Source organism: Pseudopodoces humilis, chromosome 7 (genome assembly GCF_049639895.1).
Source record: "Pseudopodoces humilis isolate 2021_Gansu_Grassland_sample_001 chromosome 7, ASM4963989v1, whole genome shotgun sequence".
Taxonomy (NCBI): domain Eukaryota; kingdom Metazoa; phylum Chordata; class Aves; order Passeriformes; family Paridae; genus Pseudopodoces; species Pseudopodoces humilis.
In genome coordinates this window covers 47,358,123-47,375,302 of record NC_142206.1, presented here as the reverse complement: position 1 = coordinate 47,375,302, position 17,180 = coordinate 47,358,123, and the positions used below count along the sequence as shown (strand labels likewise).

At 43.5% G+C, this 17,180-nt stretch overlaps 1 protein-coding gene across 3 annotated transcripts in view; it reads right to left on the bottom strand.

The window, feature by feature from the left end:
- RIN3 (Ras and Rab interactor 3) overlaps positions 1-17,180 on the bottom strand; it is a 65,040-nt gene that overhangs the window by 45,685 nt on the left and 2,175 nt on the right. For 2 of the 3 annotated variants that reach the window (XM_014250068.2, XM_014250069.2), the window contains exon 2: positions 1,144-1,330. The exons of the other annotated variant lie outside the window; for it this stretch is intronic. In XM_014250068.2, the coding sequence (XP_014105543.2) occupies positions 1,144-1,330 (187 nt within the window). The remainder of the gene's footprint in view (positions 1-1,143; positions 1,331-17,180) is intronic. 3 annotated transcript variants of the gene reach the window in all.

Sequence of the window (17,180 nt, the reverse complement as noted above, 5' to 3'; positions counted from 1 at the left end):
CCAAAGGCTAAAATTGGACTATGGCTGTTCAGAGAAGTAGGAGATGGGTTTTCTGAGCTGTACTTAACCCTACAGCCTGGGTCAGGACTGGTATTGAAATCAGTCTCTTCTATTTTTGCCACAGGTGGGAATGGTGCTACCCAGTTTCAGGTGGGCTCACAGAGGGCAGGAGATGCTGCCTTTGTTGTGGGACGCCTCTGATGCACCTCCTCTTCTCCTGCCTGCTGAAGGCTGTGCCCAAGGGCAGTGTGAGCAGGAGGAACAGGCAAGATGCTTCCCCAAAGCCTCTCGGAGCCTCTCCCTCCTGCCTGCAGGGAATGGATAATGGCTGAGGAGGCTTGGGGCCATACATGGCTACATCACAGTCAGTCACACACATCTCCACTTACAGACAGAGAAGAAAAACAAAGAGAATTACTTGCTCAAACTAATTGAAAAATCTGATTCAGAGTGAGGTGCACTGCACAGCCCAGGCTACTCAGGTCAATTCTGCTGGAGGGTGTCACTCAGCTGCGCCAGCATTTAATGCTGGGATAGACTGACTCAGCCAAGGGACAGGTCCAAACATCCTCAGAGCAGGTGTGCCCTGACATCAGCTCAGGTCTTTGCACCTGTCCTTCCAGAAGGATCCAGCCGGGACATCTATAGCCTGCTATGCCTCACCTCTCAGACCTCTCGGGAAAGGGGAGCAGCTCCTCTTGGCACAGAGCTGTTTTCCTTAAGCAAGCTCTGAGCTTTGCACAAGTCTATAATTCTCTAATACTCAGGTTATGCAAAACAGACACCAGTTGTTGCAATAAAAATGACTCGCAGTAGCTCCCTGAATCTAAGGTCCTTTTCTTCACAGATTTTTTTTCATTGCTCCAGATTAGGATAATGACCATACTTGTGGGTATGGTGGTGAACGGGAAGCCATCTCCATAATTCTACATGGTAAGTAAATAAAACCAGAGATAATATTCCTTGTTTTCCCAAAGGAAATATATCTGTTTTGTGCTGTTGAGAGAGGTAAAGCATCAAATTGTAATGGAAACAGAGAGTAATCTGCTAAATATTTTTGCTTCCACATGAAAAAAAAAGCACTGCTCTCCTAACCAAGGACAGGAAATGTGGCTGTCTGAACTGGAATCGCTTTGGACTTACCCCTGCTGTTTCTTTGCCAAGGATCGCCCCAGCTCTTTCCTGGCTCATGTTCAGCTGAAGCCAGACAGGACATGTCTTGATGAGTTTGTCAAGGATGCTGATCCCTGGAAGCTGGAGGCAATTTCGCACAGCAATGGCCTGACAGAGATGTGTCTCTTTCCCCTCTTCACTGGTATCTCTGACAGGGCTGAAACACAGCAAGGGAGTCCCTGATAAGCAGAACGGCAAATGGAAAACTGGGGGGAGTAAAGACTGTAAGTGCAAACACAGAGGCAGACACAAGGGCACTTAGACATCAGGAATGCTTCTTGAGGGGCATCAGACCACAGGCACATTGCTATGCCAGCAGGCTGGCAGGGTGCTTTGTGCTCAGCTCTGTTGTGTTTGGCTCACCCATCAATGCTGCCTAAGTACAGGTGCCCACAGTCACAGGAAAGGTATGCACAGGGGCAGCCAGAGCCACAGAGCATTGAGCATGCCTGTCCCGAGATTCCACCCTCCAGCTGAAGGGTCTGAGAGATGTTTCGTGGCTTCAAAAGTAGCAATGCAGCAGGGGAGCCCCTGCAGTCTAATGGCAGACCGGTGTTAAATACTGGCTTTGAGTTATGGTGCTGATTTGACGAAGTATTTATACATGTGTTTAGCTCTGCAGGCAGTGGAAATACTTGTGCTGAAATGTCTGGTCACAGACCATGGATAAGACCATAGACTCATGGGAATATGGGCTTGTCATTAGTTTGATTAATTGATTTTATATTTAAAGAAAAGGTAAGAGAACATACACAAAAAGTGTTTTGCTGCTCTGATTTTCTGCTTTGATGTCAGAACTGAAAATAGGACTCTCACTTTTTATTTGTTCTTACTTCAAATATTTTTTCCTTTCCCTTTTATTTTTAAAGATACAAATCTTAAGGTACTACATTTTAAATAAGGTCAGTCCTAAACTACTGAAGAGAGTAATGTCAAAGGCCTAACCTAACACAGTAAGTCTGTCCCAAAAGTCGGTTTGTATAAAAATAGCCTTTCAATTCCCAAAAGCAACACAGAGATTTAATTTTTAGCAGTTTTTTTTTCTTTTTCAACCCTTCACAGACAGCTTTCTCATAAAATACAGGCACCTCTGTAATACTGGTTTTAGATTAAGGGTATTAGTTCACAGAACCTTTTAATAAATTATTTTAATAAATCTTTTTTTAAGATCATAGTCAAGAGTAGTACTGAGAGAACTGTGCTTAAAAAAAAAAGCAAATTGAAATAAGTGAAACTCTCTCTTTACTTGTGATAAAAGCCCAGCTTGTCACATAGTTGAGGGAATTTCTTTCAGAGGTAACAGCTTGTGATTTTAATCAATATAATCTGAACATATAAAGTAAAACAATGGAAGACAGCTTTTGGAAGTTACCCTGAGTCATCACTTGGGGTCTTTTTACAGAAGAAATGACCAAAAAAAAGCCTTGTAACCATGTGAAAGGAAAATATATGTTGGATGGCAATATTCATACTCTGTAGTGGGAAAGAAGTAATGAATTGAAGGGAAAGTTGACATATAATGAAATGTTCCATAACAGCAAAAATTACTCCCCTAATTAGTCACATAGGTATGAACCTGGTCACATCTGAATGATGTGTGAACCCTGACTCAAAAGGAGGTCATTGCTGTAATGTCCTCCGGTGGCACCAGGGGACATGTACAGCCACAGCTCCTGTGGTGCAGAACTGTGTTAGCCATTAATTATGTAAGGTGGGGCCAGCAAAGCACTGATGCTCAGGAATCCCATTGCCTGGAGGGAAATGAGGGTTATCAACAAAGTCAGGAAAGTAACACAAACCAGCTTGGACCTGGTGAGCATCAGGCACACAGTGACCCTGGCACAGGGTTCCCTGCTGGGGGTGCAGGCATCCATCCCTCTGCTCCCTCCCACAGGCACATCATCTGAGAGCCCTGCTCACAGCACCAGCTGGGGGTTGGCAACAAGAACAGACTGGTGAAGAAAAATAACAGAACTACATGAGGCTGCATGTAGGGTCTAACTTTTGGAGAATGGATAGAAAATTGAAAATAATTCCAAACTCAGACATACAAGATGAAAAAGTAAGAGCCTGAAAGTGTTTGCCTTAATGGAAAATCTCATTATTTGAGTGTGTGGAGTGTTTCAGTGCAGCAAATTTAGGGCAGTGGATAAGGTTTTTGTTTTTTGGCACAACAGGAATCCAATATTTTGTGGGCCCTCGGGGATGAGGTATTCTCCTCTCAAAAGCCAGACCAGCCTGGAAGGAGCTAAGCAGGCTCTTGTACCTGTAGAGAGGGAAGAAAGAACAGATGAGTGAAAGGGGATACTGTAGCAAAAGGAGAGACAGGAAGAGTCTTTAATGGCATCTTATGGAATCAGGGGAACGTTTGGTGAGACATTTCCTGTCAGTGACTTATAAGAGATGATGGATAAATTCCCAAAAGAAGAGGATTGCATTGTCCAAATCTCTTAAAATGCTGGGTTTGGACCAGTAGCACACACTTTATTGAATCAAATCTGTGCTGGCTAAGAAATGCGAGTGAATGACCTCCCAGACCTTTTTCAGCTGTAATGCTGTGACCCATGACACACCAGTTGACGCAGTTATGGCACCAATGTTTGACTTCTGTCCTGGGCACAGCTGTCACAAAGATTTGGATAGGGCTGTGGGAATGCTTAATCCAGCAGTTTAATCTGGCTCTGCAGTAGCTCTGTGACTTCACAGAGAGGAGGGAGCCCAGGGAGCTCCTGTGTTCTTGCTGTGCTGCCAGTTGAAGGGATTTCCAGGTCCACCATGGTGAGCAGCTGGCCTTTCCGATTTGCTGAGAATTCATGCATCAGATGATTTCTAAAGCCTCAGTTTTCAAAAATAACATAAAACTCTGTTCTTGTCCCACAGTCCTGCAAAACCCTTTGGCTGATAGAGGCAGGTGCTCATTTTGCTAGGCGAGATGTAGAGCTGAAAAGCTGTCCCTAGAGCTGCCTGCTTTTCTTTTCTTTTATTGAGTTCCTACCGCAAAAAGTATGTTTAAATCTTGCAGTGGTTCTGCTAAATTGGATTCAGTTGGGAAGCAGGGAGCTGTGTGCTGCATACTAACTGGCTGCACAGGCTAATTAATTGCACAGTGATTACATTTACACACCTGCCCCGGGCTTCCAGAAGGTATCAGGTTGCTCGTTGGAGGCAATAATAATGACAGTGGTGGTTTGAATTATTGCCCAGTGACTGTACACTGCAGTAATGACCACCATGGCTCATTGCTTTAGAAACCAAAAGCCACACTTGCCAATTGAATATTCCCAGAAGTCAGCAGACCAGCAAGGAGATATAATCCACTTAATTTTGTGCGGGTGAAAGCCTGAGCATACCTTTACAAAGGGTTTCAAAAATATTGTCAAAAATCTGCTGACACTAAGGGCTTCCTGGCTGGACTGTATGTGTCTGGTCACTCTGAATTTCCCTGAGGCAGCTGAGACACACAGCAATTGTGTGAAACAGCAGCAGGGACTGCCGGATTAATTCTTTACTCCTGTACATTTGCTCTGAGAAGAGACATAATGTGTTTTTAAAACTAAATCTTAAATTGGAAATCAAATGCTCCATAGTGCACTGATAAGTAGTTGTTTAAATAGACCAGATTGTAGAATTAGATTATTAGATGACATCATTATTATGTTTTATTGCTTTTACTTCTCCCTCTGAAAATGAGAAGATATCAAGAAAGAGCAAGAGCATGCGTTTGCTGTGCTGTCCTCAAGGAAAGAAATACAATACTATATTTACATTTATAGCAGAGCACGAACCACAAGTCTTAAAATGTGTGCCAGCTGGCTTGATACTGAGGGAGAATCCCAGACACTCAGTCACAAACTCCATGTGCCAGGTGATAGAGCAATTTTGCACCAAAGCTAGCTGGTACCTGAAGAGATAGCATGTGAGACAAGCCAGCTTGTGACTGAAGCTGACATGTGGAAACCCTTCAAGCACGGTGGTTATAAGGAGCACCTGAAGTAGGAGGAAAAGATAGAAGTTGCTGAAGCCATCAGAGCAGTCCTGATGGAAGCTGATAGACAGTGTTAATTCCTGTGGTTAAAAGAGACAGCTGGAAGCATGGAGCTTCATGGAATGGCTGACATGACAGTGCTGAGATTTAAAGTCTGAAAGAAGACTCACAGGGATGGTTTATGTCCTGTGTCACAGCCAGCCCAGCTGGACTTGGCTGCAGGGCTCTGTGCCACTGGCTGTAGGGGCAGATCTTTGTATCCCTTTTTTTCATAGTCACCTTCTTTCCTTACAGGAATAATTGAAGTTCTGTGAACAGCAACTAAAGTACAAGGTTTCACCCATTGCAAGAAACAGAGCTGCCTATACTTTCTTTGGTTTGGTATCACTTCTGATTAGACAGGTGTTGAGGAACACATTGAATGGAGGTAGCTTGGTGTCCAAACTGCACAGACTTTTTAAAAATCTTTGCTCAAACACAAAAGCACATGTGAATTCATGTGCTGTTACTTTCAGTTCACTGTCAGGGAAGTTACGCAGTGCCACAACTAGAGGACATCAAGCTTTATTTTGCTTTCATCTTAGAAATGTCCATTTTTTGATGCCGTCTACTTATTCGCATAAGCCAGACCTTCTTTGATCACTTGATCAGTTCAGATCAAATTAATCCTCCAAGGAGGAGAATGATTAATTTGGTCACCTTGCTGGGTTCTTCTTTCTTCCAACAGGTGGTGGAAGTGAGACCCTGAACCCAACCTAGCTGCCAAAAGAGCTTCAACATCTTTAAAATTCTGGAGTTTTTTCATCCTAAACCAGAGTATTAGGAAGATGGGAAGGCAGAAAAGTAATATATTGAAAAGCCCCATGGTGCAAAAGCTAATTTTGCGCACCAAACATGGACCCTGACTTGCAGAAAATTCAGGTTTTAATAAGTGCTTTTTCACAACAGAGCCAAGGCATCTGACAAAAGTCAAATAACTGAACTGAAATAAAATAACCAACAGTGAAAAATCCAGAAGTAGAAAGGAAGTTCTTGAGATCTTCAGGGATCACACCCAGCTAATTGTCACCCTCTAGTCAGAAATAAACAAGTTTCTTGTTGTCTGACAGGCAGAAAGAGGGGGGAAAGAAGTGGGATGTAAAGCAAGTCATTGGAGCTTGCTGCATTGTAAGGTTCTTGGATGTACAGAAAAATTGGATAATAGAAATTATGTGAGAAGCTTGGTGCATCCCATGAAGTAGGCTTGCCTGTCCAGTGTCCTCCTTACCTTGAAGAATGCTTGTGTTACTAGTCCACCCTGGTGACAAGTTTATAGCTCAGGAAGTTGTGCTTCTCAGCCTGTGGTCTGTGGAGAGCCTGTGGTTGGCAGAGCACTTCCTCCTGCTCACTGGTCCCCTTGTTCCTACTCTACTTAAATGTCCACCCTTCGACTCTTTGGTCTTTGCTCTACAGTTGATGCTCTGCATGTCCAGGAGTTTTGGCTCAGCCTGGGAAGGCCCAAGCTTAATAGCCAAGGCAGCAGCTGTTCCAGCTGCCAAGAGGTAAGACAAACCAAGGATTTCCTAAATGAGCCTCCTGGCACCTCATAGCTCAGCAAAACTCTCTGTCTCCCACCTACTTCACTTTCTGTTACAGGCACTGTCAATTTCAGCAGTAAATTTTGTTCTCTGCAATTGAAGTCTCAGTTCAAGTGAGCTCTTCTGTACCTGCCAGGGATTCCCAAATGCCCTCTTCTGAAGGCTAGCAGGTTTGCATGCAGCTGGACCCTGTTTGCACATGTTCATCACGGTTTGTCAAAGTGGAGCAAGTCATCATCCTGCTAGGGAGCTCTGTTAAAGGCCCAGAGGAATCAGGTGATCAGGTGAGGAACAACTCACCTACCCTTAAACCACCCACCAGTACACCAAGCCCTGGTGAAAACCAACAGAGGAAGTTAAAGAAATTAACAAGTTCTACTATACTTCAAGGGCAGAAAAGTGTCATGGTCACTTGTGAAGGTGGAAGAACTATAAATCATTTGTCAATTTATTAAGTAACAAGTAGCCACAGAGTTTTTTGTTCACACATGAGACCAGATTGGTGTCTTATAAAGTACGTGGCTCAGCTTGAAGGTCTGATGGATCAGCAGCACACTGGAGGAGCTGTGTGGACATGTACTGTTGCCTGCAGAGCACAGCAAGGATGGCTGGACTAGCTTGAAGGAGCTGAGCCTCAGGAGCAGGCTCTGCACAAACACATGGAGCTCACTGGCAGAACAACCGAGCTTGTGCTAAGCCCTGGTGGCCTGGCTACTGGAATCACCAGGTTTAAAGCTAACACGTGTCTTTTCCTCATTACTTCCATAATGCAGGCAGAGGACGTGAGTGCAGCTTATCTGCATTTGAACTTAGTAGAGCCTTGCCCCCACTGCAAGGTGAGGAGTCAGGTCAGCTCTGCAGAAGCCTTCCTGGATGTTATGGGGAACATGCAACCACTGTCCCTCACCAGAGCACAAACCTGGTGTTCAGGACCAGTGGTGGTTCTCTAAGGGCGGGGGCGGCAGGGTCAAGTAAGTCAGGAACAGAGAAGTAGGGAGTGCCTGCAGTGCTTTCCATGAACTCTCCAATACTTATTCCTCCTAAATTAAACAAGCTTAGTTGTAAGTGTCTATAGAGAAGCAGCAGCAATGCCCCTGTCAGACCCTCTTATTTGATCTTGTCAACAACCTTTCAGCAGAGAGTTCTCTCAAGGGGTGGGGAGCTGCAACTAGATGTTTATTAAGTTCCCAGCTACTATGTGTTTCCTAGATTCATTAGGTCCGTCCCTCTATTTAAATACATAGTCATGTATACTACAAAGAACTGCATATGTATAAAATCCCCAAGAAAGTACAAGCTAATTCTCATTACTGAGTTCCCAGGTCAGCTTTACTAACAAACAAGCCTTCTCACGCACACTCACAGCCATGGCATGAATAGAAACAACATAAAAAACAAACATCCAGAAACTTCCTGAAGGAAAAGCCCTTCTTTCAAAGACCTCCCTGCCTTTTTTTCCCCTTCAGTCTAGCCATTTTCTGCATTCATTAACACCAATGGAATATGCTGCCTGTGGCCTCACACTGGACTGGGGCTATTATATCCTATTGGTGTAACATGTCTTGGCTAGTATTCACAAACTGTACTGCTGTCTGTATGTAACTTTGCATATTTATTTTTGTGAATTTATTTTGTATTTATTTTACATATATATTTTGCAGTCAATAATTTGTCTCATGAACATCAACTGTCTTTCTCTTTTTACTCAGTCAAAACATAATCTATCAAGTCAAAACCACTTTGCAAATCTTATTAGCTGTACTCCCTTCCTAACAACAGTCAGTTAATGATAAGCTGCTCTCCCCCACATTTACAATCAGAGATTTTCAGGGCATTTGTCTTTTGCCTATTTCAACCCCACATTGTTCTCTTAGGAATTTCAGCTTATCAGCAAAACTAAAAATTTTTCTTTGTGTGCAGGCAATGAAGGATAATTTATTCTTCTGCAAGGCCCTTTCAGTGCAAAGAGAAGAGAGCTGCTGAAACTCTAGCCAAGGCAGGGTCAGAGTGGCTAGAGAACAGACATTTTCCTCAACAAAAAACTCCAAACATGTTTGCTGGATTATTCAAGTTCTCTGGAAAGGCTTGTCCAGTGCAGAAACCAGAAGCAAATGTTGTGAAGAAGAGAAACAACTTCCTAGGCTTTAAGACCAGAATGAAACCCCAGAGCTCCCTCACCCTCCCATGTCAGTGCTTGAGAGGGGCCCAGCCAAGCCATGACCTGGTGAGAAGGGCTTATTCTCTGCATTCCAAAAACATCTGAAGTATTGGAAGCCCAGAGCACCCCTGCTTTTACTGCAGGGTCAAGGTGATGGGCAGAGGTTTTGCCCCTTTCCAGCTCATCTGGACAGGAAGGAAGATGGGAATGGAAACTCAGGGAATGCTTTTCTATATTGTAATCACCTAACAAAGAGGGGAAAAGGAAACGGAAAATAAAAGGGAGGGACAAATTTCCAATTTAAACTTCATTAAGAACAGACTGCAGTTTAGCTTTCATAAAGCCATTCTGTTTCAAATCCTATATATTAAAAATTATTTGAAATCTGAATGATGTGTTAGAGCCAAAAACTGGGCAAAATATTTAGAGAAATGTCGAACTAGTGATAAAAAGCTATGACCTTGCCCACCCTGTGAGTGGATTGAGTGTAGACATGAGGCACACAAGACATGAGAGGCTAACCACACAAACTTGCATAACGCTGAACAGTTTTCCTCTGTACTAAGAAATATCTGCAAACACTTAGTCATGATTTGCAACTAGAAATGTTTTTTTTTTTGCCAAAGGAGGTAAATCCACTGGACCTTCATTCTGCAGTACCTGAATGAGCAGAGCACAGGACTTTTGAAGTCTCTCATAAGGCACCACAAAAAGTGGCTTGCTTACACACAAATATTCCTGTTTTGGGTAAGATTGTTTTCCAGTGTCAGTGTGAATGGATTTCAATATGTGGTGGTCTTAATGAAAAAAACAACAATCTAAATCTGTGAACCTACTCTTTGTCTGTCCTCCTTAAGCCTTACTCCAGCAAGTTCATTTGCCTCTAACTTTGATTAGGCATTAGAGAAATGTGTTTATTTCTTGCTTTATTACCTGATGGGATCCCCGCCTGCATTTACACTGGGCCGAGGTTAGAGATCTGCCTTCCTGAGGGAAGGAGAGGAAGAGGTGAAAGGACATCGTCCCTCACCACCTTCTAGTGGTGAACACCTCCAGAACACCTAGAAACAGCTCAGACTGGGAGAGGTATTCTAGTTTACTTAGTTGAGCAACCTGTCTTGTGCGTGGGCATGGCACTCATCCTCCTGTGCTGGTGGGACAGCCTGGAACCAAAGGGCTGGTTAGTGGAGCAGTATCAGGAACTGCTAAAATGTCCCTGCAGTGACTGGAAGCTCAGCATGTCACTACAGATCCTGCCAAGCAGCAAGACAAACCTATCAGCTCCCCCCGACCCCACCAGACCACTGCTGGGACCTCAAGCCTGTTCATTGAATTGTGTTTATGGTCACTGCATCGCCAGAGCTAAAATGTAGGTAAGTCATGTGCCACAGGCTTTGTGTTCATAGTAGTTTAAGACAATCCACAATAAGGCTGTCTTGGTCATGTCCTGCCCAAAACATCTGTGCTGAAGCCACCACTACCTCCAGGCTCCAGTTTCTTGTCTGACACTGGGGCACTCTGACTCAGGGGGCCAGAGGGGGAAAGAAGGTTAGTGCTGGACACAGCACTCTGGCCTGGCTCCCTGCTCAGCTTGGTGAGGCACAAACAAATTTAAGACTTGGATTCTGCCCACTGGCATCAGTCAGCCTGAATTACTCCCTGGAACTGCTGCTTCTGCAGTAAGACCAGAGATCACCATGGGTTCCTAAATGGACACAACAATTAAACACCTAAAGTTAGGCAGGGTAAATCCAGCCTAAAGCTAGACAGCTAGCTCTAATAGCAAAGGGAGACAGCAGAATGCCAGGCCAAAGGACTAAACCCATCATCTGTCTCAGGCTGCTATTCACAGTGCCCCTCCTGCAATTTCAACTGGTTTTTCAGCATCTCTGCTGGGAGTGTAGCAGTAATTTTCCCTTTTGACTGGAAAGGTTATCAGTGAGATCCAGCCTAAAATTAACTAGTTTCTTTTAATCCTAAGAAAGGATTAGAATGGGAGTTCAGGACACAATTACACAAAAACATTCTGAATTACATATTTGTCCTACAGACAGTAAGGAAAGTTGGTCAAAGCCAAGCTCTTTCCTGTGTGTTGGTTCAGCAGGAGAAGCTTTGAGCTTTGCCTGGTTTCTTGTTTTGTGGAGGGTATCAGGAGTGACAAATTCCTTGAAGAGAACTCAAGGGGGGGGCAAAAAAGGAAAGAGAGAAGAGAAAGATTCTTGGCAGGAAAGATGAAAGGTTGGGCTGGGTCCCAGGCTGTTCTTTAGCCAAGTATGTGTGACAACCTTTTTTTGCCTAGAAGTCTGCTAGCAATTTGCAGAACAGCGATGCAGGTAGCCAGCAGTGCTGTCTGTCTCCAGGCTCTGCTATTTGTTGGTCTCCCTCTGTTTCCTTGGTGAACTTTTCCAAGCAGCAGAAAATTTGATCCAGTTCACAAGGGACTGCAGCTGTTTTCTGTTCTGCCCAACAGCTGCTTTTGCAAGAGACTTCAAAAGACTGGCTTTCTCTGGAGGGCCATGGGAGGGATGTACGTGAGCTGTGTGGATTCCCTATATTTGGCAAAGTTTTCCCAGCATCCAGAAGGTTGTCTGTATTCAGTTCCTTTCAACAAAGCACTTGAAATTCCCCAACAATTCATAAGCCTTGCAAAAGCAAAGAGAAAGTACTAATTAACATGGTCAGGAGATAATTTTTAACAGTAAAACAGGTCTTCCAACCCTACCAGGAGCAGTGCTGGTACAGACTCTGAGTTGCCTAGAGCAAATCCCAGCAGCCCCACCCCTTGCAGGATCATTCTCAGAGCCAGGATTCCCTGCCTGCCTCAGAGAACAGCTCTCAGGGTGGGGTTTTGTGCTCCTCCTCATCCAGGGCAATGGAGGGTACTTCAGGAAGAGTACCACTTCCACATCCTCCCAACACACTTTTGCTTCAGCTGTAGAGGCTGTGTAAACACTGAGGAAGATGGTTTAGGTCCATAATCCAGCAGGGAACTCATCCACCAAGGAGAAAGGGCTTTCTGAGAAATGGACTCTGCTCTTAGCATCACCCCAAACTTAAAGGATAGTCTGAGGTAGACCAGTTTCACTGCTCAACAAAGATCCAGGGGATTGGGCTATGAAATGACTACAATCAAATCAGCTCCATGAATTTGTGCCTTAGTTTCTCTTCCTATAGTAACAGTACCTGTCTTCAGCTGGATGTTGGGAGCTTAATGTCCATGAAACACATTTCAGACAGACAAGGACTTCATATTAATCATACAATGTGATTACAGTTACTGAAAAAACTTTGTCCCTTTTAAAGGTACCAGTAATGCAGAAAGCAGAAATCCTTTACTCAGACATTCTCTGTTTAGCAAAAAGCTTATAGAAAGTCTGGGAAAGGCACACACATAGGCATGTATGTATTCATCTATTTGAAAAGAGCTGCATTCCATAGCACTCCCCGGCTCGTGTGTATCTAACAGAATATCTATTTAGGAAAATGTGACTAGCACAACCAGCTATGCAATGCTCACATCTGCTAATCCTTTCCTGCTCAAGTAATCATCTTCACTTGCAAAAAGATTTATACCGTTTTGGGTGCAGGCGAAGAGGAGCTGAGCACTTCAAAACTCTTGCAACAGATTGTCTTGTGGGAAGTGCTGCCCTTATGGTCCCCTCCAGCAGGGTGTAGAGGGATCTCATTTCTGGAGGTGGATAGAATTACTTTAGATAGCTCAGACAGGTACAGAATGGACAGAGGAAAGGCTTGTAGCTACAATATTTACCATATTGGGTGACGCTTGCAGCTTCATTTCATTTGACCAGGTTAAACAGCGCTGCTCCCTCAACCACATCTGCTTCACAGTGCTGTGTTACCAGGTTCTTTCACAGACACTTACCCTCCCCCCCTGCCAAGCTTCACAATTAAAGGACACCAGCTGAAAGCTTGCCTTGCCTCTCTGAGATAAAACCACCTGATAGCCTGGGAAGGAATCTGAACTCAGCCAGCTCCAGCTCTGGAGAGTTTCTCCAGACTGACACCAGAGCATGGCTCCAACTAAGCCATGTGCATCTGTGTGGTTCAGGAATTGCCTTTGCCAAGGTGAAGGAAGGGAATGGCACTTGTGTTCCCGCATTGTATGAGTGATCAGGGTTGCCAAAGAGAGTGATGGAGGGAGAGTGGAGTGCCAAGGAAATACAACATACACACAAGCAACCTATGTAACAGCCCTGCCCTCCACAGCAGATGGGGAGCAATCACTGCACAAGGACAACTCTCCTCTCCCTTGTGTACCACAGCCTTCTCTGGCTGGATAGCATAGAAGTAGTTTGACAGATTTTGACCCTGTGCATCTTTTTTGGTGGACAGTTAGTTCTCCATGGATACCTGCCTGCTTGTTCAGCTGTCTTCTCACCTTTGTGCAGCTAGTGTCAGAGCCAGGGTGTGCCCAGCACCCTTACATCTCCCACTTTGCAGTATAAACATGTCCCACCTTGTAACAAGGAATTTCAGAGTACTGCACTGCTGGCTGGCTCTCCTGGAAATGCTGTGCACCCTCCTTCAAGTGGTGGGTAAGCGGGACCGGACTTAGTCATATATATCCCCCTCAGGCACTTTGGTCTTCAAATTCATGGGTGGCACCCAGAGACTTCACCCCACAAGTGCCACACAATGTCCTCTGTGGCCCATGGCCAGTACTTCAGGTAACCTGACCTAGCTTTGAACAAGTTCTACAGCTCAGAGAAGACAGTCAGGAGCCCAGGCCATGCCCACCAGGCCTGTGCAAGCAATGCCTCCTGTCATTCAGTAAATTCTGGAGAAGGAAGCACCTTCACTAAACCTCTCATGTATCTGTGCCTAGATTTTAAAAAAGACGTTTTCTCATACAGGCAGACAGGCACACATGATTTTATCTGGCTCCAGATGAGGATTTACTCTAGAGATTCTGTTTTGTTGCTCATCGTGAAACACCTACCCAACACCATAGAAAAAAACTAACCTCAAAATTTGAATTAGGAAGTAATATAGGACACACACTGAATTGCAGATCGCTGCAGACCAATGCCTGCTTTGAGATCCAAGAATTGCGACTTCATTGCCCTCGTAGCATGATTTTGCATTAACTGCTTCCACTGGTTCTTAAAATCCTTCTTAAGCTCTCTTCTGTAGTGAAACATAGTCTCCTTTTATTCTTGTTTTCTCATTTTTGGTCTAGAGAAATCTGAAAGTCTTCTTTCAGTAGTATGAATACTTTAAAGCTAAACTTTTTTATAATGATCAAACATCTCAGCTTTTTAATCATCACTGCTTTAATTCCTCAGACGGAATTAACGGCTCCAGGTCAGCAAAATTATCTGTGATTCAGCTGCTGCTCTGAACACTGGGACTGCCAAGACCAGGTCCATCCCAGCACATCCCATCCCTTGTGACTTTAGGACCACCCAGAACTGATGACATTATAGCAAGAAGCATCATAGCCTCTCTGGTCTTCCACAGAACTTGTGTTAAACATGCTTTCCCCTAGTTCTTCCTAATCCTAAATCTAATTAGAAATATTATAATGACATATTAAATACCTAAATTCATTGTCATTAATTTGTAACTCCTCACAAAGGGCAACTGAAACAAACATACAGACACCCTTCCCTACATGAGGGAATGTCTTTTAATACAGTTGGAAAAGTGTAATCTGGGGCACCATAGGCTTTTGATGACCACATCTTCACTCTTCCCACAGATCCATCTGTACTAGAATTTGACCAGTCATTCCAAACAGCTGCCTGTTCATTCTAATTACCTTCCAAAAAGCTATTTATTTCTATTCCCAAATGCAAAAAATCTTCTCCCTTCAAAATTATAAAGGTTGAAGTTCTGTGATGGACAATATTTTGTCCAAGTTTCACTAAGACACTTTGGTTTCCATGCTCTTTATCAATTGACCCAGACAAGCACTCAAAATTCTCCAGCTTTTTTCTTCCTAATGGATTTGGTTAAGATATTTTCTTTAATGTCTATTATTCAGGTAATTTTGGAGATTTTTCTAAGTCTCACAATCCTATACATATATACATATATACATATATACATATATACATATATACATATATACATATATACATATATACATATATACATATATACATATATACATATAGAGCGAAACCATCTATATATACTGATGAATGAGTGGAAATACAGTCCTACTATCATTTGGAAATATGCTATAAAATAGATAATCTCTAAAGTACCTGGACTATGTACACATGGTTTGATAAGGGATGGAGCCAGCCCAAATTTGTAGCAAGCAACACTCCCAGCTGGTCTCCAGGACCCACTGTTTTATGTCAGTACCTGTGCACACAGAGCAAGGGAGGTGTGTGCAACTTACATGCACACTTTTCAGCCTGTGTTGCCTCTAGGTTGTAAAGCCAACAATACAAACCAGCACATAGCCATTTAGGACAGGAAGTGAAAAACTATATTTAGCTGAACCCGTAGTAGAAAGAAGATGATCAGAATATTGCTTACATTTGTGCCCCCATTCCTGTGAGCACTGGTATAAGACTGTCTGCAGTCAGTGATGAGAAGTTCCTGCTCAGGGAAAATATTCCCAGTGTGCTCTGTCCCCTAGGGACCAAAGGGACAGTTGCCTTCTCTGCTACCACCATTGCACGTATTCCAAGCATCCACTACATTTGGGAAGGACTCATGTACTGGAAGTGCTGGAAAAATCATGCAACAAGTCAGTGTGGTTGTAAACATGCTTTTCAGTTAAATGAATCTCAGGAGATTTTTGTCTCCTCCCTACCAAATTCAGGTAGCTTTGAAGAGCACCTCCTTCTTTGTATATTTACAGTGATATCCCAGTCTTGGTGCAATGCATCTTGAACACGGAGATTTCCCTCCTGAGAAGCACCATCCTCCTCAATTGGAAAGTGTATCCCTTGTCAGAGCTTGGCAGAGAGCAGGGATTTAACAGCACTGATTTGTTTGCAGCTGCCTTACCTGTCCCTTTGCCATTTAAACACCACATCTGACAGGTTCTGGTGGGAGTACTCCTTTTCTTTGAGAAGTACTTTGCATTGAGCCCAAGACTTCCTGAGGCCAACAGGGCTTTTTCTACCGATTCAAATAATCTGAGATTTAGCCCTTTACACAGGATAGCTCTTGAGAAGTTTTAAAGAATTTTTTTTCTCAATTCAAACCTAAACCTGGTAAAAGTTGATATAAGATTTATTTACTGCACTGCAGAGACATATGTGTAGCCTGGGTAAAAGAATCCCTTGATAACAAAGCTCTTGTGGCCAAGTAATAACGGAAAGGTTTGGGTTTGATCCCTGCCTGGGCTATTCACTCAAGAGTTGGACTCAATGATCCTTGTGGGATCACAGAATATTCTGTGATTCTGTGAAAACTCCCATTCCAGCAGAAGTCATGGTTTTCATAGCATGCTTCATAGGTTCTCTGGTCTGCTCTACACAGAAGACCAGACTAGACAATCAAAACATTCCCTTCTGAAGTTAAATTCTGTGAACCTATGAGAGTGGTTCAGTTTACAGATTCCTCCAGTGCTTGACCTCTTTATGTCAACGTTCATCACATGAAATCTGTCAACAGTGATGTGGGTTTTGTGCCAAAAAAGACACATCACCAAAAGATGCTCAATCATTACTTCATTTGATAATCTGGTGTCCTAGAAATGAGAACCACCGTAACCCATCCCAGCTACCTGAAACAGCCATTTTCTCAAAGATGGATTCAACATTTGCACATCTCTGTCTCAGCACCTGACTGCTCTACTCATCATATCCTTCATACATTTGCCAGATGTTGAAATGAAGGCATATGTCTTTACATGAAACCATGGTCACCGCAGTCAAGTAGCTCTCATTTCTCCAGATGTTTTGTGATCTCACCACTTATTAATGTTCCTAGGAGTTAGCCTGGCTCTAGGTGAGAATTAATGGTTAAATTTCCCTGCTTCTTTCCCATAGCATTTTGGAAGAATTTGATGACATTGATTTCTATCCAGCCCCTAGCTGCACTTCTCCCTCATTCCTCTCTGAGTGGCTACTAATTGTGGAGGCAGATTTCTCCCCAGTGTCTTTCTGACATTTGACAGATAAAAACCAGCAAAACTTGTTTATGGATTTACTACTTGCAAAATAGACCCTAGTCCTTACTAGGAATGAGTGCATGGATATTTCCAAGTTGCTGGGGTACTTCCATGATAATTTGCACTGCCATAGTTTCTGTGCATGTGAGTAAGCTTTCCCTCTTAACTAATGTTTAAACTATGTTA